At 39.3% G+C, this 24040-nt stretch overlaps 1 protein-coding gene across 8 annotated transcripts in view; it reads left to right on the forward strand.

The window, feature by feature from the left end:
- Positions 1 to 2891: 2891 nt before the first annotated feature.
- Positions 2892 to 24040, forward strand: part of TCF12 (transcription factor 12) — a 160901-nt gene continuing 139752 nt past the window's right edge. For 7 of the 8 annotated variants that reach the window (XM_071441604.1, XM_071441607.1, XM_071441606.1 and 4 more), the window contains exons 1-3: positions 2892 to 3031; positions 4059 to 4159; positions 4948 to 5020. In XM_071441604.1, coding sequence (XP_071297705.1) covers positions 4085 to 4159; positions 4948 to 5020 — 148 coding nt within the window. In that variant the 5' untranslated portion in view covers positions 2892 to 3031; positions 4059 to 4084. Of the gene's footprint in view, positions 3032 to 3571; positions 3701 to 4058; positions 4160 to 4947; positions 5021 to 24040 lie in introns of those variants that run through there. The other variant, XM_071441605.1, reaches the window with a different exon arrangement.

Consider the following 24040-nt stretch of genomic DNA (forward strand, 5'->3'; position numbering starts at 1 on the left):
GTTGTAGCAGGAATGAGACTGGAAGCATTTTCTTTCTTGCAAATGGGAAACCATTGTACCTGTTTGAACCAGGTTTCAGACACTGGTTTCTTCAGATCTTTAAAAGTGTTTACAATACATACTGCCTTGGGTTTGTTTTTTTTTATTTATTTTTAATGTTGACAGGATTAGTTTTTGTTTCATTTTCTGTGTATGGCTATGACAGAATAAGGATATGGAATACATTTTTAAAAAACTCTTTGCAGTGAACAGGAATAATTTATAGGGAGTGGCAGAGCTGGAAGGATTCTAAGTAACACCTTGAGCATGGGGTTGGAGATCCTGAGAATAGGTGAAGGGCAGTATTGCATAGACCTAGAACATCATGCCTCAATGTTTTGAGTGTACAAGTTAGTTCCGGGTAGTGTTACATAATAAGGGGTTAAAAACTGAATACATTAAAGATTTCAAATCTCACAAATGTGGAAAAATATGTTCAGCACCCAGGAAACATTAGGTTAACTATATTTTGAATTTTACTGTAACAAAGGATGTGATAGTTACAGATCTTCCACAACAGTTTTAGTTGAGCAGAAGTACATTCTGAAATTTCTGACTTGGCCAGCTCACTACAATTTTGTGTTCCCCGGCAATCTTCTTTAGGTCGGACTCACAGTGTATTTTGGTCAAAGCATATCTTCCCTGAGGCCTTGTGTGATAAATTGTCTGGCATAATTTCTGGAAAGTTCATTTATGTTCTGATCATATTTCTCTAAGTGCCTTGAAGTTTTTTGAGAGGACCGCTAAGGCAGGGAGGTGTAATGCAGACTGCTACAATGTGACTTCTGGCAATGAGCGCGTTTACTCAGCATCTGCACGAGAAAGTGACATGTCATTGTGGAGCAAATAAAACATTTTGTGGTATTTTCTGTAACTGTAAACCCTGTGCCATGGATTATGTGGCTATATCATCCTCCACTCAAAACTTCTAGCTGCAAATAAAAGCCTATAGATGTAAACTTTAAAATCTGATTCAGATAGCAAATACAAAGTATTTGTATAAATGAAGAATCTATAATTATCTATATCTTAACAAAAATAAGTTATAATTTTAATCCAATTACACATCAACACAAATAATTGTTAGCATTATTACTTCCACGTTCTTTACATTTAGCCAGCTTTCTAATCAATGCTTATCAGGATTGCAGCTGTACTGACTGGTACTGAGTGCCACTACTGGTTAAAAGTAGCACTTCCAGAGAAACAATATCTTCTCAGTAGGTATATAGGGGATCTTGTAATAAAAATATGTTAAAGAATGTTGCTCATGAAATGTATAATGATCTGTGTCAATGGGCACTTCCCTCTAAAGTGTAGTATTATTTATACTTCAAAGAGAAAAAGTACATACTTATATCCCTCAGGGGCACAGAGAATGGAAGTCATTGTGTTGGTATTTTAATACAAATTGCTTCCTGCATTTCTAAGTGGCAAATATATGAATATTCATAGAATCACGAGGCCAAATGATCATCCAGCACAAGGCACGTAAGGGAGAAAAATGGAGGAGCATCTCCAGAATCTCCAGTTAGTCTTTGCCTGCGGGTGGTAAGTTTGTTACCACATTCCCGTTCCTCCGGAAGATGTCACAGTCAGGACCTGGGTGGGAAGAGCTGATTTGAACGGGAAGGGTGTGTGGCTGGAAAGCCCTCGGTACAGCCTGCTGCTTTCCAGAGCTGGGGGCCTGCCAAGCAGCAGCCTGTGAGGGATGCGAGCTCCTCCACACAGCGTGCCCTTCCTCACTGCGCTTACCGGCTCCCTGGTGCCTTTTATGTTCTCCGGGATTTTAGTATCCTTTCTCATTGTCCTTGTGTTTCGTAAATACCCTTGCTCCAAAAGAATAATCTGCCAGTGGCTGCATAGATTATTGCTTTATAATTCTCACTTTCGGAGAGAATGGTAGCTGGCCCTGGGTAGCTGGGGTCAGAAAAGAGCAGGCCCAGGCCCAGGTGGTGGCAAGTCGGTGCCACCTGGGGGCTCTGCAGGCTCGAGAGACGGGCGTGCGACGGAGCACCGGCATCGCACCGACCCCGCTGCGCTCGGTGTCGGGGAGAGCCGTGCGCCTGCCTTAGGCCGGTACGCTGCGGTGTGGGGTGGTTTACGGACACGAAATAAACTTCCCAGCAGGACAGGCTGGCAGGGCGGTTTTGTGAGAAGAAGGAGCACAAAAGAGTGATTTGTCTGTAGCGGTGGCAGGACCCAAATGAGGGCGCAGGTTCTTTGCAAGCTGCTTCCCATTCCTGCACGGAAGCCGTTGGGCTGGTTCGCCTTTAGCATCACCTGTTTCAGAGAGCTGCTGAGTTTATTTGAATGTGTGTTCTTGTAGTAACAGCCATGTTCTTGTGCTTTGACACGTTACGGTTTTAATGGTATGTATTTAAGAGGAAGCTGCTAATGAATGCTTGAAGATTTATGTAATTTACATGCCATTTTATTTTGAGCAGTAAGACTGTGTATTGATATATTGAAAGTATTCAGGCGTATTTTAGGGTCTGTGAATGCAGGGTGAACGCGATAATGTCTTTTGGGGCACGTGCATTGCCGGCAGTGCTGCATGTCGAGGTTTGCTGTCGGTTTGGCTGAGTTGGGGAGCGCTGGGGAGGGGTCTGTTCCCGCGGGGTGCGCGTTTCCCTGAGCGGCCCGAGGAGACCCGCTTTTCCCCATCTGCTGGGGATTCCCGGCGCCGCGTCCGGGACCGAGGCGGGTGCCGGGGCGGCTCCCGGGGGTGTCCGTAGATCCCCGCCCGCCCCGTTCGGGAGCGGCGCGGCGCGACAAGGGTTAAGGCGGCGGCGCTCGGCGCGGAGGGATACGGAGCCGGAGCCGTGAACGTGGTGCTGAGGCTCTGTAAGCAAAAAAATGTCCGCCTGAGGGAACCCACAAGTTCCTTCCAGCGGGGGGGGAGCGCTCGGCTCGTCGCCTCCCACCCAGCCCGCGGCCCGCGCGCCGCCGCCGGCCCGGCCCTGGTCACCGGAGCGTACAGGGGCAGCGGGTAAGTGCGGGCGGCCGCGAGAAGTTGGGAGAGAGCGGCGGGGGAGGGAAGCGGCGGCCGGGCGCTCGCAGGGGCAGAGGCGGCGGCGAGGGGACGGGGCCGCGGGCGCGCGGGCGGGAGTGGGGCTACCCGGGGCGGCGAGGGGGAGACCGCGGGGGAGGCGGAGGCTCCTCTGGGGAACCCGAGGGGCGGCAGCCGGGGCCGGCCGCGCGGGTGGCGGGGCGGGCGTGCGGGGTCTCCGGGCCGCGGACCGCGGGAAGGAGCGCGTCCCCGCGGGCGGCGCTCGGCGTCTACCCGCGCTTATAAAGGACCGAGCGGCTCGGAAACTTGCCGGGGCGCGGGGCCGCGGCGGCTCCCCCGCGGCGCCCGCCGGCACAAGGGAAGGCGCGGGCCCCTCCCGTCCCCGCCGCCGCACGCGCATTCCAGCCCCCCCCCCACCCGCCCGCCCGCTGGTGGCGCGCGCGCCCGGTCCCGCGTGTGCGCGTGCGGCGCGCGGGGGCGGCTCCCGGCCCGCCGCGGTCCCGAGCGCGGAGCGGCGGCCGCGGCCCCCGGTGGGTGGGTCGGGAGAGAGGGGGAGGGGGAGCCGGCACCGGGCGATAATGCCGGGGCAGGGATGGCTCTGCTGAGGCTCGTCCGGCCCCGCTCGTCAGCCCCATTGTTGCGGGGACAGTGAGTCACTTAATCTCTCGCTAATTCTCCGGACCTCGCCGGGCCGCGGCTGTTTATTTGCTTTCTCTTGCCTGGGGGGGACTTAATTCCTTGCGGCCGCCCTTCTGCGGCGTGACGGTGCCTTGCTCGAGGCTGGGGGAGAAGTGGAATGAGGGAGAGGAGGGAACCTGAGGAAACTTGAAGAGAGTTGGTTAGTTCGGGAAGCTGCTGCTGCCGATTCCCTCCGCCCGCCCGGCCGAGCGAGGCTCCCCCGGGAGTCTCCACCCCGCCCCAGGGGCGCAGGTACCGGAGGCCCCTCTTCGCCGGGGCCGGGTTCGCGCCGTGAAGTGCTGCCTGTGCCTCTCTCCCTGTGCCCTAGAAAGGTGATCGGAGGAGCAGAGGAAGATGAATTCCCAGCAGCAGAGGATGGCCGCTATAGGAACTGACAAGGAATTGAGCGACTTGCTGGACTTCAGCGCGGTAGGATATTCTCTGAGGTCTTCTCATGACTTCTCCGTGGTCGTGCGAGCTGAGGAGCAGGGGCAGCAGCGTGCAGGGCTTGGCTGGGTCTGCCTCAGCCAAGTTGGACACCTGAACTTTGATGTAATGTCTAGACTTCCAGATTTAATACTGTAATACCAGCTGGGTCAATTGGTTTAACTGGTTAAAATCAGGCTGACCCAGTGGTGGCATAATCTAATAATTAACATTGGTTAAGCTGGTGTGTGGCACTGGTACCTTGGCTCTTGGGTGTTTTTTTTTTTTTTCTTATTTAAACAAAAGAAAAATTATTTCCCACAAAAAAGAAGTTAATAAGTGATGGTCTTGGCTAAGAAAATTGTAGGTATTTTCTGTGTGTTACTTTTACCATACCAAAAAGGCTCCTGATTTTTAAATATAATAGAAAACTACTGCATCTTAAATGCTGTCTTTGTGCAGTGTCTTTATACTTGTAGATCAGTAAGAAATATAATTTGAGTAAAAAATGGTAAGTCGTGTAACTATTTGAAATAGTCACAGTAGTAGTAGGTGTCCTTTTAGTTTTAAGTTGTTTGTGTTCATGCAGAAATGAGGTTTTGGTCCTATTAAGGAGTACTTCAGCTTATTGGTTTTGTGTTTCCAAACACACATCTTGCATTGTTTTCAAGCAGAAATAGAAAAAAAAAAAAAAAACCTGTTTCCTTTTAACCTTTTTTCTGTTTCCATTAATAATTCAGCACAGATTTTCAAAGCCAATTAAAACATGTGTTTTTTTTCTTGTTTTGCAGATGTTTTCCCCACCTGTAAATAGTGGAAAAACCAGACCAACTACACTAGGAAGCAGCCAGTTCAGTGGATCAGGTAGGATGCATCCGAGACACATAACGTTCATCTCACTGGGTCTTAATGTTTCAGTGTAGTCTCCATGTTCTGAGAGAATTGTAATCTTTCATTTGTGCATATTCTCATAAGATATTCAGATCAGTTAGAGATGTGCTGTTTTGTTCTTTATAGGGCATTTTGCTAACTTTAACCATGGTTTTCCTCTCTGTCTTAGACTTTTAACTGCAGTACTGTGAAGTGTTGAGTGTCTCTGGCTATACTGACATGGAAGTTGTAAATTTCTTGTATTAAAAATGAATGACTATGTTGTTTTTGTTTAAGAAAATCAAACCTAAATGTTCACTTGAAGAATTTCCTAGCCCCCCTGTATAAAGGGAGAAAACTTCTGTAAAATACCAAATAGTTAAATGCTCCTGACTCAAGGACATGCTGTTTTTAAATGCAGTGCTTAAGGAAACTGTGAGTTTAATACAATTTTCTAGTACTGTGTAGTTCTCAAAGACTTGACAACTAGAATTTTCTTGTGTTAAAACTTTATCCATGCATCTGGAAAGCAAGTAACTGTATCTTTACGTGTTGCATGTGTTTTGTGGCTTCAGTGTATAATCACATTATCACAGGGTCCACCTCATTGCTGTGTCAGAGACCTTTAAGCTAGGACTGTAATAGGAAATAAGTGCAATTTTAAAACAGGTGCTTTGTGTCATTCTCTAAAGGGAATACTTACTACAAAAGAGAAACCAAAGTAAATTTTTGATAAAATTTTTTATGTAGGTTCATCTTGTTTGAATAGAGTGAAATGATATTTTTGATCCTATGGATACAACAAAGTGATGTTTGTGTTTTAGTTAATGAAAATAAATGTTTAGAATGCCAGTAGAGAAGTGAAGTAGTGGCTTGAAGTTTTGCAGTGACATCCCCTGTTAACCTCTTGGGTTGTCAGGGCTGTTACTTTGGGAGTCCAAATGACACTGCATTTTAGTAACTCAAAGTTTTTTGTTTTTAAAAGTATCTTAAAACTTATCCATTGAGTAATTTTTCAAATTTTCCAGAGACTGTCTCTCACATTTAATTTAATGAAACTATGTAGCAAATGTAATTGTTACATACTTGAAGGAGTCTTCAAGTTAGTTTTCTCCTGAAATAAACGACTGGCTTCCTCTTCCTCTTTGAAAGTACATCAGGTGTAAGTTAATGGCAATAGTAAGACAGCAAATCTGTCTTACAGTGTAGTTAACATTTAAATTTTTAAAAATACAAATATTTATGAGAGTTGTTTCCCTGAAGCTTGTTTTAAAAGACATTCAGGCACCTAAAATTTAATTGTGGGGAGCACAGCCTGAACACCTCATCCCGCTTTGTCCTTGCTTTTCCTGAATGAGTAGAATGATTTTCTGTTGAATAATAATATTTTCATTTTTACGTAAGGTCTTTGAGCACTGCTAAGTAATGTGGCATGTCCTATTTGTAGGTAATGCTTCCCTTTCTTCCCTTGGATGTTTAAGAAAAAGAGGAAATGCCAGAATAGATATTTCGTGAAGAGAAACAGTGTGACTCCTTGAATTTCCTTGCCAATATGGTGCATCCTCCTATAAATCCAATTCTCAGTACAGCACTGCAACTGTCAAACAAGCTACAACCTCAGCTGAGTTCCCCTTGGAATGCCAGTAGTATATATTTGTGGATTTTCATTAAAAACGTTTCTAGCTGTAGAAATGTACTGGACAGTGGATTCTATGCCCTAATTCTGGTGATGTTATGATCCAAGCCTTGACCTAGCATGATTACTCTACAGGAGTGGGAGGTGACAAACTTCTTTATTAGTTGTGTTCTGAGACATTTTTAAGTATTGTAGAAAAACTATGCCAAGATCAGTGATGAAGTACAGGCATTTAATTTCTAAGTACTTCGATTTAATTGTGGTCTTGCTATAATTTCAAGTGTTTTGTAACTTCTAGGACAAACAATACTTAAAAGCTTTTTTTTTTTTTTTTAACTGACCAGAGATCACTTTTTACAGAGAAACATGGAAAGAGGAGGTATTTATTCCTTTGAGCTATCTAGGATTGAAAATCACACTGTGCACAGATTCCTAAAAAGTACTTCTTTTTTTCTTTGGGTGTTGCTGCCTCTTACAGAGACTTTCAGTGGTTTTGATGGCAATTAGAGAAGTGAAGCTTGTTTTAATATCTTTCCCATTAAGCTCAGTTTTATTTTTGTGATATTTTTACAAGCATGCTAGAGGAAAAGTGCTTTCTTTTTCTTAGTTGAAGTAAGACTGTGTTCATTGTTTTTTATTTTAGAGCCCCCTCTTTCTCATTTAAACTTAAACATCTGCTAACACCTCCCCTCCCCCTCCAACCTGTCAGTGATTTGAGATTCGGCCTAATGGCCCCCATTAAGTAGGTGAAGATCAATGTATGTCTGCATGGCTCTTAAGACTCCATATTTCTGGGAAATCTGATTTAGAAGGAAGGAATGCTTCCTTGGTGCTTTTTCCTCCTCACCCACTGGTCCCTAGTTTAAAAGGACAAATTAGTTGCAGTTAAAGAATGGATAAGTTTTGTTTGTTTTTCAGGTGTGGTTTTGTGAAGTGTTGGAAATACTGGGGTGCATGTTATTAATCCTGATGTAACAAGCTTGCTTTGCTATAACTCTGCAAGACTTGTGTTGATTATATTTTAGAAATATATGTGTAGTTGGGTTGCATGAATAAAACAGCTAATACAACTGATGTATAATTTGTAAGAAATTGCTGTTTTGGATTAACAGATGAACATTGTGTTTTGATTAAAAGATAGCTGGGGCAGGTTTGCTTTCTCCAGGTAAATCAGTTATGAATGAAAGCTGCAGATAAAATAAGTGAACTAATCTGATATATTGTAGTATATTATGACAGTAAGTCATGTAAGCTGCTGATAAAGTCAAATAACTTGGTCAGACTGCTGGTGAAAATAAACATATTGGAAAAGTAACTTGATCTGTAAGCCAGTGAGTTAAGCCACAAAATATTCCTTGTCATACCTGCTGTACTTAATTCTTGTTTGAAACAGAACTTGTGATTCTTTTGTACTCCAAAACCAACTTCTGAAGATGAAGCCATTTCTGTCTTAGAAACTTTAGTAGAAGGTGGCAAAGGTCAGAGATTTGTTCCGTTGGACTTTTGAATCAGATTTTTTTTTCTTCAGATTTTATGTAAAATCTAAGTCTTCTGTTGCTACTATGGCTAAAGGTGGTGTTTGTGATTTACAGTGACATTTTGCTTGTTTTGTCTTTGTCGAAGCTACAACATAAATACCAATACAAACTCAGATGGTTACTGATTTTGCCCAACACCCTTTATTTATTGCATTAGTACATTTGTTACATTAGTAATTCCATTAACAACTAGTCACAATATGCACATGCCCACCATAGGCAGTAGTAGTGCAGTTTTCTTATGGTTTTTAGTAGATTTGATCACAATCTCAGTTTTTTCTGTAACTGATTTTTTTTAATCTCAGGTTTGGTACCCTAAAATAACTCCCTTTGGTGTTTGGTTTTTTTTTTTTCTTTTGCAAAGAAGAGTAACTCCGAGGCAGTATTTTTCTGTGGCCTACCATTTTCAATTTAGTACCTTTTTCAGTGTACTAATAGCATTATTTATTATTTTTGCACATGGCTGTACACATGCATCAGTGAGGTTTCAGTCAAAGAGATGAAAAGAGGGATAAGAGTTTAAATAAGAGGTACAGTTTAGGAGCTAAGTTGTCAAAATATGACACCTCTTGCCTGTAAGATTTTTCTGAAGTTCATGAGAACTAAGTATGCAAATTTGGGAGTGACCAGCTTTGGGCACAGGTCTTGTGTGTACCCAGACATTCCTAATACATGCAGAAACTTCTGAAGGTATCTGTTTGTATTGGTTTGGTCCCTTTTATACAAATTCAAAAGACTAGCTGCCCTTTCCACTTGTCTCTACGAATGTACTGAGTTAGTAAGGGGTGAACTGGATTGGGATAGGCTGCTAATGAGTGACTTGATGCAAAGACCATTTAAGTTGATAGCCTGCCATTAACCTGAGTGTCCCTAAATTAGGGCCGTGTGTCTTGAGAATGGACACAATGGCAATTCTTGAGCAGGTCTCTTAAGTTACCAAACAGCGTTTCCAAAATTAACAAAACCTGACTTTGTCAATCCTGTGAACTCTTATTTTCTTTTCAGTTTTCTTGTAAAAGAAACAAACACAAAAAAGAAAAAAATTGGCAGAGTTACCTGGAGGAGCAATGGTTTAGATACTCTGTTCATTGATCTATTCAATTGCTGAAAAGTCCCTCTTATTTTGTCTTAAATGCTGGAAATCTGGAGTGGCCTGTTAAGCATTAGTGTATGCAGCAGTACAGCTTTTTTATTAAAAAAATAAAATTAATATCTGGTTTGTCCTCTAGCTTCATTAAAGGTGAACCAGCAGACCTGGTAACCTGGTATTTCATCTTTGGTTTGAGGGGTGCTAAATTCAGTCCTCTTCTGAAGAGCCTTAGGAGAGTTGAAGAAGCTTGTGCTTGAAAGCAGAAGGGTGTCTGTGGCCTCTTTACCTTCCATTTTTTGTAGGGGAGAGCCATGGATTACTCTTCAAATGGGCCAGATGCAAGTGAGATGAAGATTTCAGTCTGCATCCCTCACCTGTTGCATTTAGAAAGCTGAGGGTGATGCAGAGCCAGTAAATTCATGACTGCAGTTTGCCTGTTGGCAGCCCCTGTCTCACTGCTGTTGTCTCGTTTCCTCCTTCCATTCCTTGCCTTTGGAAAGATAAATTACCAGGCATGCCATGAAAGGTCTTGAAGTATAGTGTATGTTCCTGTGAGATAACAGCTTCCATACTCCTGTTTAAGAAAGAGAAGGGAAAAAATGTCGGATAAGTAGAGGCAACTAACAACCCAGCTTGAAAGCAGTAAATTGCAAGGTATTTGTGGTCATATGGATATTGAGGTTTTGGGGAAAAAGGAAGGGTTACTAAAACAGCTCAGTATTCTGAATCTAGCTTAGTGAACAGGGAAATAGGTGTCAGTCCATTGTTCATTACTGTTGACTTTGATTCTGAAAGATGATGGTATGAACCTCATGACACTTGGTCAGAATTTCTTTGCTGTTTTCCAAATGGAAGATCTGAGAATTTTAATAGTGCTTGTCTGTCTTCTGTTTAGAGATACATTTGACACCATAGTAAGGGAAACTTGAGTTTTGCTGTGTTGGTGTGTAGAAAGCATTCTTTCAAAAAGTTAATCCTGCGTTTCCAGCAACTTTTTCCTTAGATGAGAGCAGCAGTGGTCACCCAAACCAGTGGTCACACCAAGCCAGTGTTACAGGCACAGCATACAACCTCCAATCCCCATATAACTATTACTGGTTTGGGATGCAAGGAGGATCTTTGCAATGATTTCTGGATGGCTTCAGAAGATCTGGGATTGCAGTAGTGCCTTGTCTTCTCCTGATGTGGATCTAAGGATGGGGTGCCTTGCACCGTCAGCCTCCCCTCAGCCAGTAACTCGGTGTCCTGCCAAATGTTTCTGATCTCCTGTAAGTGATGAAGAATATTCAGAATCTTTGGACAGTGGTCTTAATGGCATGTGGCAGGAAGAGGATTTGAAATTTTGTATTTATCCAGACAGCAGATTTGATAGAAATGGAAATGTGAGGACTAAGGGTTTGAGTAAAGAGGAGGAAGAGCAGTATGAATGGGATTCTTATGTATTTCTATGTCCTTTAATGTCAGCTGAGTTTGTAATCTCTCCCTGTAAAAGTTTAGTGTCTGCAGCTTTTGCTGAGTTTTAGCTTTTTTTGGGTTTATTTGTTTATGGTCTCTTTTTGATGTTTAGCAAAGGAATTTCATGTTAAAAGATTCTCATTCATACATGCTTGCCAAAGTTCCCCTTCCCCTCACTTCTTTCCAGCTGTCACACAAAGAGGATTTAACCCCTTAGTTGTTCTGCTCTCAAGTTGCTGTGACAGCTGTTTGTCTCAGGTAATTCTACTTTATCCATAGCTGAGCCTGCAGATACCATTATATGAGTTCCTGTTAATCTACCCTATACTCTGCCATTAACTCAGTAAACTATATTTTCCTGAAATTGCTAAAGGTACAGTGTAATTTTTTCAGGGCTGAACATTGTGTGTATTTATGAAGAGAAGGTTGTTTAAGGCAGTAATATAATACCATACCACTTAGTAAGAGTGAAGTTTGTGGAGACTGTTTTTAAAATCAAAGCTGCACATAAACTGAAATAGTTTGTTAGGCTTCTTGAACTGACCTCTCTTGACCATGGAGATGCAGTTCTGTTTGTTACTCTATTGTGGAAGGTTTATGTTTTCAGGGAAATAGTATTGAGCATTTTCAGATCCACATAAAATTTATTAAAGTACTCACGGAGCCAGATTTGATCTATGGGATATAATAAATAAGTCTTCTATCTAAAATTTGCTTCACAATAAATACTAATTTTCATACTTGAAAATTCAGTTTCAATAAATGACCTCATGAAATAAATTATCTTCTCTGAAAACCTTTTTTTTCAGGCATTATCTAGTTCAATGTGTTAGCACTTCCTCAGAAATATATAGCAAAACTTGATTGGTTTTGTACAATCTTCTGTGAGGAAGTCACTAGATTTTAAATAAAGAAATAAGCAAAGGCAGTATTTTCTTTTGCATGTGAATTATTTGGAGATTGTTATTGAATATGCATCATTAATTCTAAATAGTGTATTCACCTTTATCACTTTTGGCTATTAAACTTTATAGGAAAAGGCAGGAAAAAATTATCATTCTACTGATAGTTATTTTATATTTAATATCTGAGGGGTTTTTCTGCATTATATTGTAATGGCCAGTCCTGCATTTTGTGGGTTTTATTTGCTTTTTGTTTGTTTTTAATTAATTTAAAAATTTAGCGGTCCCCAGTTGTATTGTATACCTCAACCTGATGATTTGGAGGTACTTTGTGGTACTTGATGGACTTTTTAAATACTACAATGCATTATTTACTAGTGGTTGTAAGGGCAAAGTTGTTTGTTTCTTATTTTTTTCTATTATGACTCTAAGATGAGATAATGATAATTTTTTTTAATGTCTTGAATGAATGCCTTGTTTTTTCATCTGTAAAACAAAACTGTGTTTGTAAACACAACATTCAAAAACATAAAGGACGTACTTCTTTGGTGAAGATGTTAACTGAATACCAAGAATGATCAGAAAGAGTAGCTTTTGTTATATTTATAATATCTCACTGTTTTCAGAGGATAATCAGGCTAAAAAGTACCCAATCAATCTTCAGGACTTTGTTAGATTCCTGTATACTGGAAATGTGATTTCTTATTTTTTTAAGTAAAGGGCTGAAATGGTTTTAAAATGCATACACTTCATGTTTTATCAGTGTAATGCAGAAAAATCTTGCTTGACCACACCAGAATAATTGTTGCTGGTGTGTTAAAGTAGTATTTGGAATGGGGGGGGGTGAAAAAGACTTGACTAAAAAATGTTCACTTTGCAGCACTAATGAATGCTCTCTGTGAATGGTAGTAAAAACTTAGCATAAAACTAAGGAAAGTTTATCTTGGACAGACAAGTTGTACATTTTCATATTAGGGCTATGGAAGTGCATTTAAAAGATGGTCCAAAAGTGTACATTTTTATTATAGTAGCAATTTCTTGCTAAGTGGAATGTAAGTAGGTTTAATTTTTTTTTAATGTAGAGCTGACAATTTGCCTTTTTTTTTTTTTCCTTTCCAGAAGTAACTTTGGTTTATTAAAGTGGATTTCTTGCTCCTGGTCTTCTGCAGAGATTGTCTATATTGTTTTTTTGTAAGCATGTGAGGTATTTGTTACACCATTCAAGTTTGCTCTGTTTTGGTAGCAGATTTTGTGGGGTTTCTTTCTGTGCCAGCTGTAGTTACAGAGCCGGCGGTGTCTCCGTGCCTTGATCAGGTTGTTAATTGTGTGGACTTTAGTAAGAAGCTGAACCATTTCTACTTTGCTCTTCATGAACAAAACTGTGGGACACATTTTGTGTTTAGCTTGTCTCTTTGCTCTTGCTGAAGCAGTGGTAACACAACAAAACTTATGTTAGGTTCGGCTGGAGTTTTCTGCTGAAGTCTGCTCTGAGCCATATTTTGTGGAAGTTATATTTTAGATGGTGTATTCTTTTGCTCCTTTTTAAATATAAAGATGAGTATGCTGAGCTAATTGTTAGAAAAACGTACCTAGTTAATCAAAATCCAAATTTGGCTATTTCTAATTGTGTGCATTTTGCAGGTAAAATGCAAATAAATATCAGACCATAAATGTGCATGTTCTGTACGTTAAATTAAATTGAGTTTAAAACGCTTTTTACCCTTAATTCAGTATAAACAAAAAATCCAGAGGTATTTTTAGTCTTCTGTAGGAGAATGGAATTCACTGTGTGTATGTTTCTTTTTTGTTTACTGAATGCAAGATACTATTGTCTTGGTTGTTATCCCAAGAGCGATTGTGGCTGCCCTATGAAATGATTAAATCAGACAGCTTTGCTTGTAGGACAAACATTTTTCATATTGTGGTGTTTCGACCATTTCCAATGTGACACCTATCCCGTTCCAGTTCTTTATGCAGCAACTTCATGAGTCATAATCCTTGCAAAAGAACACAGCTTAAAATAATCACTGATTGTTTCTTTGCAATTCTCTTCACTGCCCATTGCAGATAAATAAGAGCGGAAGCTACACTATCATTTAATCCTTCAGTGTTTGCTTTTGACGTGCAAAGTATTCTCTTGTAATAGAGAAGTAATCCATAAGGAGGGGAACTGCTCTTTCATCTTCCTGAATGCTAAATGAAGCCAAGGCTTTTATGAAGAGATGGTGATTTAATGAAGATGACCGAGTTTTTGAGTAATGAAAAGCTTTTGTGTATTTCTAAAAATGATGTCTGGTGCTTACTACTGTAGAGCTCAAATGGCTGTATTTTGTAGTGTGTCTTTGCAGGATTAATGCTTGAGATGCATAGATACAAGAGGATTGAATAGAATGGTAATGCAACATTTTTTTCCTTAGCTGGATTTTATAAAACAAATGCACATTTCTGCCAATTTGTGTATAAATGCATGTCATGTCTGGCATGTGTTCTCTGCTCTGTGCAGTACTTTTATTTTGGTAACCTTGAAAATATCTCTGATATCATATTCCCTTGCCAGAGGACTGTAATAAGCACACACAAAAAAAAGGAGCATAAACTTTCCCAATACTCCTTATGACAGGAACATCTGAATTAGATACTTGTGAGTATTTGTAAGATGTTGAATTTAAAAGCTCCTCAATTAAAAAACTCCCCCCAAAAATACCCAAACAAAATCAAAACAACACAAAAAAATACAAACCAAAAAACCCAATATGAAAGCCTAAAAAACCTCCCAAAAATGCAAACCCCAATAAAACACAAACTAAGTCCCCCATATTTCTTCTTCTTTCAGCTGTTAATTTTATTAGTTTATTTGCAATATTTTTTTAACAATCTGCAATATTACTACTTGCTAAGCAAGTCGGAGAATACTGATACTTCAAAATATCAGTATTCAAAGGAAGAAGAGAGCAGCTCTAAAGAATGCAAGACCATATTTTCTCCAGCACATACACCCAACAGTCCTACCAGGCCTTCAGGGTGTAAGTGCTGTACAGTGCAACCAGAAGGAATCTTAAAAGGAGCTAAACTATTTTAGGCATTGTCAGAAACATTAAGAGTGCAGCCATGTTCTAGTCTTGATTGTGTACGGGAAAGATAGAGCTGATTATCTGGGGTGAATGAACTTAGGTGAGCAACAACAGGCAGGGTTTTGTCTGTTTATGCAGACAAAATGTATGCAACTATTACATTAAGTTTTGAAAAGGAATGTAATAAAAGTGCAGAAATGGGTAAATAACTTAAATTTCCTTCTGGTGGTTTTAAATGGCTTGAATTAGTGGCTGGTCCCTGTGTAGTAGTATACAAATGCTTACAAGGGTAAGAGTGATGTATATGAGGTGTTTAAAACTCAGCATGTTTGGTGATTAAATGTCAAGATGTCAAGGGTGGTTTTGTGAATACATTTCTGGGTAGGAGGTGAAGCATTCTATGACATTGTTTGGGGTTTTTTGTAGAGTGATGTGGTATAACCAGAGTTTCTAGCCACATGTGTCTGTTATACTCATTAAACTTACTTTATTTCAAGATACTTGTTGAGTACTGAATAATAGTTTCAATAATTTGCTTCTTTGCTATGTACTAACCCTTCCCTTTTCCTTTGTCCTCATCCTGTTAGGGGAACTTGGGACCAGAACAGGGCTAAATGCCTGAATGCAATTTGTATTCTATGCTAATGATAATATACTTTTTGGCCTTTGAATAGTCTAAATTTGTTTAATAAGGTGAATGGTATTTTTTCTCCCAGAGGCACCAGTTTATAAGCAGGGAAGTTAAGTGAACTATCATAAACCCCCCCTGCTTTGTGCCTTGCATTCCTGCAAGTGCTAACTGGCATGTGTGTGACAGTGCCACTTGTGCTGCGGCGAGCACTCCGGCGGAGTTTGGCCATCTCTCATGAGTGTGTCACAGGTTGTCTCTGCCTTGGATCCTGCAGAACATGCTGTTGCCATAGCAATGAAAGTCCTTCTGAAGGCAGGATTCCTGGCAGAGCTCTTGCAGCTCCTGAAGTGCTTGGTGCATTGGTCTGAAAGTACCTTGTCAGTATTAGCACATGGCTGGAGTAAAAAGAGCGGGAAGCAGAGATGTCCTTGAAATACATTATTTGCTTCTTTGGTTGGTTGAACCCAGTGTTCATAAAGCTACAGCTTTTTCAAATCTGACTATGTGAACTTTTTGTGCATTAAACATATTTAGCTTGAATGCACTTAGAGATTGAATGGTTCTAGCAGCTAACCAGTGTTTATTGCCAAAGCAGCACTGTCTGAGTTTCCCACAGTACTTGTCTCTTTTTCTACCTGGAAGAAATATTTTTTGAAGATTTCCTCTGTAGTTTTGGATAGTGCAGAACAGCCTGCTTCATTCATTGTCCTTTCCTCATTCATGTTTTTGGTTTTTATAAGTAAAATGGTTGTCTTGCTACCATTTTATTTATAAATGGGACACTAATGGGGGAAAATTGCCTACAGAGGTGTAAAGTTCTGTATATTTGGAAAATATACCTTACATAAGATCTCTTTTTCAGGAAACTCAGCTATATCTTTGTATATAAATGCTTCTTCCTCAGACTGTAGTTACCAAATGTTAATTGTTTTCAAGCTAAGAAAAAGCTATGAATTTTTTTGTGTCACATCACATAATATAGATTTTGGTGTTTTTTGTATGTGAGGTTTTTCATTAGGATGAAACATGGGAAATCAGAGACAATTTTTAGAGCACAGACACTCTAGGCAGCCGTAATATCCATTTCTACATGTGCTGTCAGGATGGAGTTGATTAATTTTTTGCTTATTTAAGAAGATAAAAAAAAATTAAATCTGAAGAATTGAGAAAAAAAAGTGGATTTTTTTAAAGTAAGGAGACAATGTGATTAACACTGTACAGTGTATTATTTTATGTGGACTGGGACTTCCATGTGTAAGTATTTATTTTTTACTGAAAAAACCTCGAGATGAGTTCTGAAGTTATCCATTTAGCTTGCTCCTTCCTTTACATCTGTTTATGTAACATAGTCTTTAGCTCCATCACTTTCTCTGAAATAGATAGAAGTGAGAATTCAGCAAACACTTCATTCTTCTTTTTTCTCCTTCCAAGTGAAATTAAGGAAGAATGAAATAATGAATACTTTATTTGTACTTGAAAACTTTCTGCCTGCTGCAGCAGATGTAAGCATGTGCCATACTAGAGATCCTTAGCTTGGGTCTTGTTTTTCAGTCCTGCCTGGCCTGGCCCCTTTGTCAGACAGGAGAGCAGCTCCAGCTCGGCTTGGCCTTGGGAAGGTGCCTGAGCTGCTGCTCTGAGCAGTTCAGCCGGGACTTGGTGCTTACAGTTCTACCTGAGTTTGCACATCCAGGCTGTGGTGTGAGGGCACCAGATACTGCACCGAGGAGAGGTCAGCACTGATCACAAGGAGAGTCTGAACCCAGAGAATCAGGCTCTGCAAGGTGGCTGCTTGTTGTTGTTTTCCCCTTTTAAGCAAATTTAGTGCTGCCTCAGCAGAAGTGTGTCCTAAAGCTCTGCAGCTCTCCTTGGGAACGCACATAGCACTGATGACCCAAGTACCCTCTGACTGCTGTGCCAGTTGGTCTCAAGTCACGTTTGGGAATAAAAGATCTTTCACAGCTCCAACAACTGTTCTATTTATGTGTCCTTTTAGCCTTTGAGTCAGTACTGATTGAGTAGGCACTGTTTTTGGGATTGTGGCAGTAGGGTCACTGACATACATTGAGATAAGCTCATTGTGTTCTGAATGTGTAAGTGTGTATAAATACTGGCCTGATTTTGTCAGGCTTAACAAAGATAGCATTTTAAATGAGTTTAGTATGAGAAGATAGGTATTTATCTTTTAAAATTCTAATGCTGAAATAGTTTTATACTTGTATGACTAATCCTTAAATAAAAGGCACAGATCATTTAATTCATATAACAAGCTTCTATATTGAAATATTAAATGCTTTTCAACATTCTGTAGTTTTATAATCTATGCTATTGTTTTATTGGCTCTGTTAATTATAGGAACATGGAAAATACATAATTATTGAAACGTGATTTTTTTTGTCTGAATGACACTTAATTTATATCTAAAAATTCAATAGGAATAACAAAGTCCTAGGAAATACTATTACTCACTTTCTACTTAGTGCTGTTATTTTTGTAAAATTGTAAAATTTTGTAAAAAGTTCAAGCAGGCTTTTTAGCTCGGTTAAAAGCTTTTGTCAAGATTGTATCATTGCATAGTGAAGAGAAGATATTCTTGAGTTTTAAAGGATGTAACAAAGAGGCAAAATTTCTGTTCCTGTTTTGCTACATTGTTGAGGAACTGCCTTTCTTTTTTCCTTTTCTATTTTTTGATTTCCTGAGCTCTAAAATGAGGGCTGGTGTTTACACTGTAGAACAGACAAGAAGTGTTTTTGAACTTGCTCAGTTAATGTAAATGGTGGTCTTGGAATGGGTTAATATCAATAACCTCATATGACCTAAGCCGAGTTAAATTAGCTTGCACTGTTTTCAGTGTCAATATTCACTCCCTACTTTTGTATTCAGTTTGATCTCTCTGCTTGTTTAATTTAATCTTTTACTTATGTTGATCAATTTTTTTTTTCAATTCAGTTCTTGCTGCGTCTACTATACAGCTTCTTCAATGTAGACTCTGTTATTTAAAAATGTGGAAATGCAAATTTCAGTCTGGGGCTCATATCAGCATTACAGAAACTGTTTTAGCACACCTTCACAGATTACATATACGTCTCATTTCTGTAAATTTTATTTGAATCTTATCCAAATAAGAAAACACAGATACATACATTTGCCTAAATTTCTTCAAGGAAGAAAATTTCTGGTCTAAAAAGGTTTCCTGATACATAAACAGAAAACAGCCCTGTCCATAGCTATCCTTTGTATTTAATGGATTAAATTCACTCTGACAGCTGGATATATGTACCAGTGTCTAGCCTATGGCCATGATCTAATAATCATGGATATGGTAACAAGTCGTCTAAAAAGATTCAGTAATCAAGTGGGTTTTTTGACAAAACCTACTCTGACTGGAACAAGAGATGAGGCTGTGTTAAATGTGGCTGCATTTGCTACTGTATCTGGATTCTGAGTACTTAAATATCCTTTGTGCTGTTGTAGACAGAACCTATGCTCTAAGAGCAGTGGAAAAGCTAATTGTGCTACAACAGTGTGTGTCTTAAAGTTAGGAAACAAATTTGATTTAACCTAATGATCATGAAGAACTTAGTTTCAAACCAATAATTTCTATTTCTCCTAAGTGCTTTTTAACTTGTTTGCTTCTTTTGCCATAAAAATGGTTGTGTATCATTAAATTGAGCCTTGTGAAATAGATGATTTTTATATAATAATTCTGGTATGTGAGGGTAAGTTTAAGAAGTGCTGATGAAAAAATACATGTCAAAGGGGAAGACTTCAAGCACTACAGATATTTTAAAAACAAGTACTTCACATATTAACAGTGTACTTTGGTCTCAGTACCATTTGATTAGTGAAACCTATTTTGTAAATAAATACTATGTAAGAGAAAAACAGTGTCTTGGCCCTCAAATAATTCCTTGAAACTCAAAATTCAACTACCATGTTTTGCCAAACTAGTCTGTTGTGACTCTGGTTTTATATTTGGTTCTAGCTTTTGGGGGAAAAAAAGCTGCTTTATATCCTGTAAACCTCATGAAAATCAACCAGGTTGGGATAAAAGCAAGTGATCCAAATATTGTAGCTTTGTTATCCCTTCTTTTTATCGTAAATGGAATTTCTGATGTACCTAGTGGGAAAAATATATTAGAAAACACTGAAATAGGAGAGAGTGCAAATGAATTAAATGTTGACCTGAATCTATAGATTACATTTCAGCAGCTTCTGAATGTGATACTTATTGCGAGTGTTTGGTGTGGGGTTTTTGTGTTTTATTTTGATTTTTGGCGGGTTTTTTTGGGTGGGTTTTGGGATTTTTTTTGGGGTTTTTTTTGTTTGCTTTTTTTTGGTTTTTTTTTTTTTTTTTTTTTTTTGTAATTCATGTCTGGTTTCCCATCTCTTTGTAATTACAGAAATTTGAGGTACTTATTTTTAAATTTCACAGCAGCTTTTATGACAAGTAGGATGTTTACACTGAAGTGAGTATTTAGGGAGACACAGAAAGCTGGGGAAATCAGGAAGCAGAGGTATTTTCTAGGGAAGCCCATAAGATTATCTGGTTGAAACTGTTAGTGTGGGAAGGTTATTTGCTTTGTGCCTGATGTGCAAGAAACTTTGGAGATTCTCATCTTTTCAACTCTTGCTAATGTGCAAATTGTACATTTGATCCCTGACTGTTATTATTGTAGATGGGATTTTTTTCTCCAACTTGGTTTTGAAGAATATATGTCTTGAAGTGGTAGTGAAACAGAATATGAAGGCAACTTTCATGTTTATTTTGGTATGATTGTGTTATCTAAAAACTTAAAACAAATCTTAAGAGCATCAGCATTTGAAAAGAGGAGTGTCCACCTTTGAAGCAGGGAAATAAAGAACTACTGTGCTCTGGGTCCTTCATGCAGATGGCCACGTCCACCCCCATGTGATTACTTTTGTCCACAACCAGACTTTGTAAGTGGTTAAGGTAGTTGAGGATGTCTTTCTTCTGGACTTGATGTAAGTACTTCTTAATTTCTGAATTAATTATTTTAAAAACCAACTTTTAAATTCCGAGGCAGAAATAAAGAGGAGGCGTAAAAGAATTCCTGAGTTTTAGAGCAGTTTGGTAGTGGTGCTGCTCCTACTAGTAAGTGTTAGTGGCATTGATAGAACTTGGCTAATGTAATTGCCATTGGGTAGCAAGGAAAACAGTAAACTTGCTTTACTTGGGGTAGATTTGAATTTGGATGGTCAGCTGAAGTTTATGAATTTTAAAATTTTATTTGGTGATTTTGCTTATCCAGGGCTTAGTTTCACCATATGGATAATACAGTTAGCTACTTCTAGATGTGTGTGTGATTCCTTCAGGCATTTGTAAGGGATGAACCAAAGGAATGCCAGTCCTGAACACTGTACTCTGTGTTGTGGTTTCCAGTTGACAGACAAATACCCAGGGACAATTCACTAACTTTCTCTTTCATTACTGTTCCTGGTGGTGTGATTTTATTTTTTTTTTTTTAATGGTGATGTCTTGATCAAGAAAAGAAAGTGGGCAGAAAAAAAGAAAGTGTGTAGACATAAATATTAAGAATAATGTCTGTGTTCTGGAGTACAGTTGAATTCACTTTTACTGTAAGGATATTCTTCAAGAATCTCTCAAGACTGTCATAATCACCTTTGAGTTTTAAATATTTTTCCTTTTAAAAATCACTTGTCTTAGTTTCTTCTCACACACATGTATTTCTGGAAATGTACAACTGAAAATGTGAGTTGGAGGCACAGCAGTGTCTGCAGTCACCCCTGAACCAGTGACAGATTTAGTTTTGAGACTTTGCATTCCCATGGGACTAGGAATAGGCTTTGGAGTTGTTTTTAGCCTGATTTGTTTCCTCTAAAACCTCATGATGGATTAAATTTGAATGCAGACAGATTAAAAAAAAAAGATAATTTTTGTTTCCAGCCCTTTTAGAAATGATCTTTGAAATATACAATGTATAGTACTAATTGGTGTGCATCTGGAATGATACTATTAAGAATTATATCATATTTTCTCCATAGGAAGTTTGTTGAACTTATGCAGATAAAATTTAGGACTACAGGGAGGGACTTAATTTCTCAGCAGTCTGATAACTTCTTTGGAAATACAGGCCACCATTATGATGAAATAGGAATTTGATACCTGTACCTCTTTTGTGAAGACTGTGCCTTTGGTGGTTTCCTTTATGCATTTTCTGTTTTCCCTTAACCAAAGCAAAGCTAACAACCAACTTAATGTAGAGCATTGCTTACACATGTGAAATTCTGTGGTGTGTTCTGTAGCAGCAGTAGTAATGAACATAGTGCTAATAATGCCAATAATGCAGGTTGGATTCCCATATGAACCATTCACTTAAGAGTCGGGTTTGATGATCCTTTTGGGTCCCTTCCAACTCAGAATATTCTGTGATTCTCTGAAACAGCACTAGAACTTGGATGTTCTACTTCTGTCAGCACTGGAATATCTGGCCATCTTTTTGAATTCTTTATTCTTGATTACTTCTTTCTTTGACCTTAAGGAATTGGTGGAATCTGTTCAGTTAGGACTTGCTTTGTTAGTTTTCCCAGATTTTTGATAATTTTCATTTTTCTTAGTTCAATTAAAGATGTAGTTTTCAATCAGTGAACATGTCAGTGATACTAGCTGTGTTGTAGTCAAGCACTTACATACCTGGTGTAGTTTGGGGAGTTATTTGAGTCCTGTATAGAGTGCAGAGGAAATATTGATACTGTAAAGCTCCTGCAAGACTGAGTATTTTATATCTGATACAATAAAGTTGTGTCATTACCTTTATTATGACAGTATTTTGCTATTGAAATGTAGTTTGGATGCTGTTTTAATAATCCTGTGCTGTTGAAGTCACTTGCATGCTGGTAGTTTTTACTCCTCCCTTTGTATATAAATTCACACAGTCTCAGCCATTTTGGGACTATTGTTGTGAATTCTAGTTATCTCTGTGCTTTAACTTTTCCCTTTCAGGATTTCTGTAAAGGGTGTCAGAGAACAGAAGTTATTGGCATAATGGCTCCAATTGTGCAAATAAATCTTCTGTTGCTGTCCCACAGTGAACAAGCCTTTGCTTAAGTGGCCTGTCTGGTTTTCTTCCTGCCTGTGAGTGATAGGAGTCAAGCTGGCTGGGAGCCATTTGTGCATACAGCCAGCACTGCACATGTGCTGGGGTTTGGTTGTGGTTTATGTTCTACAGTGAAATTCATTCTGTGCTTACTGCCAGCCTGTGCTGGAGAGCAGACAGAGCCTCTTAGGATTTGTCTGTTTGGAAGCTAGGAGCTCAGCAAGGATGCTAAGGTCTTCTGGGCTATGCCAAGTTAGGTTCAGAAACTGTTATCTGCCTATCCATAACTCTGTTGTAACAGCTTGGGGCAATGCCAGCCATTTGGAAGTTGTCTCTGACCTTTTACTGTTTGTTAAGTAGTTATTCACTCCTTTACAAGACTATTTGTAGGGAAATAGAAGTCCAAAACAGGTGTGCTTTCATAGCCTGTAAAATCTCTGCTGGTTTTTGGATGTGAATGTGGCCTGATACTGGAAGTGCCTTGCAGAGCAGAGAGCTGGCTCTGTGCTCAAAGTACTCTTCTCAATGTGCCTCTAACTTAGGACTTCATGCTGGAGCTCTGTTTTAGTATGACTGTTCAAGTATTTCTGTTCTGGATATGACACATTTTGGCCTTTTTGTAGTTGGCTTTTCTAATTTGACTTTCTCTTTGGGGATTTTGATGATTTGTCTTAGCACTTTCCTCTTGTTCTCCTTAGTATTAGAGTTAGACAAAGTAGTCCTAAGAAGGGTTGTATGCTCATTTGTTTCAAATAAAATTTGATGTTGCACATCCTTAAAAAATATTTCCTGTAATATGTGTCTGGAGCTGAAAATGGAAAACTTCTGAAGTAAATGTTGTGGTACCACAGGGTGCTCTGCAGTGAAGGAGGTGCCTTGGTAAGTGTAGGTATTGAAGCAGAAGCTGGCTGGATGTGCTATGTCTCTGTGAACATCACTTCCCTTTCCTATTGCCAGTGCTGACAGTGGAGGTACTCACAGGTGGTCAGTTGCTTCATATTATTTAAAAGCAACTGTAAGAACCCCTCCTATTGTCTTACACGGTTTCTGATTCAGCTGGGCATGTCTGGATGTCTGTTATTAATCCATATTCTTTAGGAGTGGCAAATTAAGACGTTTGTCCTTTGGTTTTATATTGTGGCTTGCAACCAAGTTAGTTTTTAAGGAAAAAAATCCTCTCCCAAAAAGGACTTCTGCTTAAAACTCTGCTTTTATTATGAGGATTATTAGACATGTGGCTGTAAGCTGTTATCTACTCAAAGGCTTGCATGTATTTTGATTCAAATAATTTTTCTTCCAGAATTAACTTCTCCTTGTAACAAACAAAAAAAAAAATCTTTTAGGTGCTTCAGTTAACAGAAGGGATTTTAAAAAAAAAATATTTTTAGTAAATGATGGCAAGAATGGGTGACTGGCTTGTGTAAGAGTATCCTTATTTTAGTTCTTCCTCCTCAACACACTCTATGCATTGTGCATGCACAATGAGCTCCTGGTAACTCTTAGAAATAAAATGCAATTGATCTGTGTGTCTATGGTTTGAGATGTCATTTACAGAAATAAAGACCTTGACTGGTATTGACTTTACTGAGGTTTTGATTGGACAGACAATGAGGTA

The sequence above is a fragment of the Agelaius tricolor genome, unplaced genomic scaffold (assembly GCF_023055355.1).
Source record: "Agelaius tricolor isolate 1412-34295 unplaced genomic scaffold, bAgeTri1.0.p SCAF_16, whole genome shotgun sequence".
In the NCBI taxonomy this organism is placed as follows: domain Eukaryota; kingdom Metazoa; phylum Chordata; class Aves; order Passeriformes; family Icteridae; genus Agelaius; species Agelaius tricolor.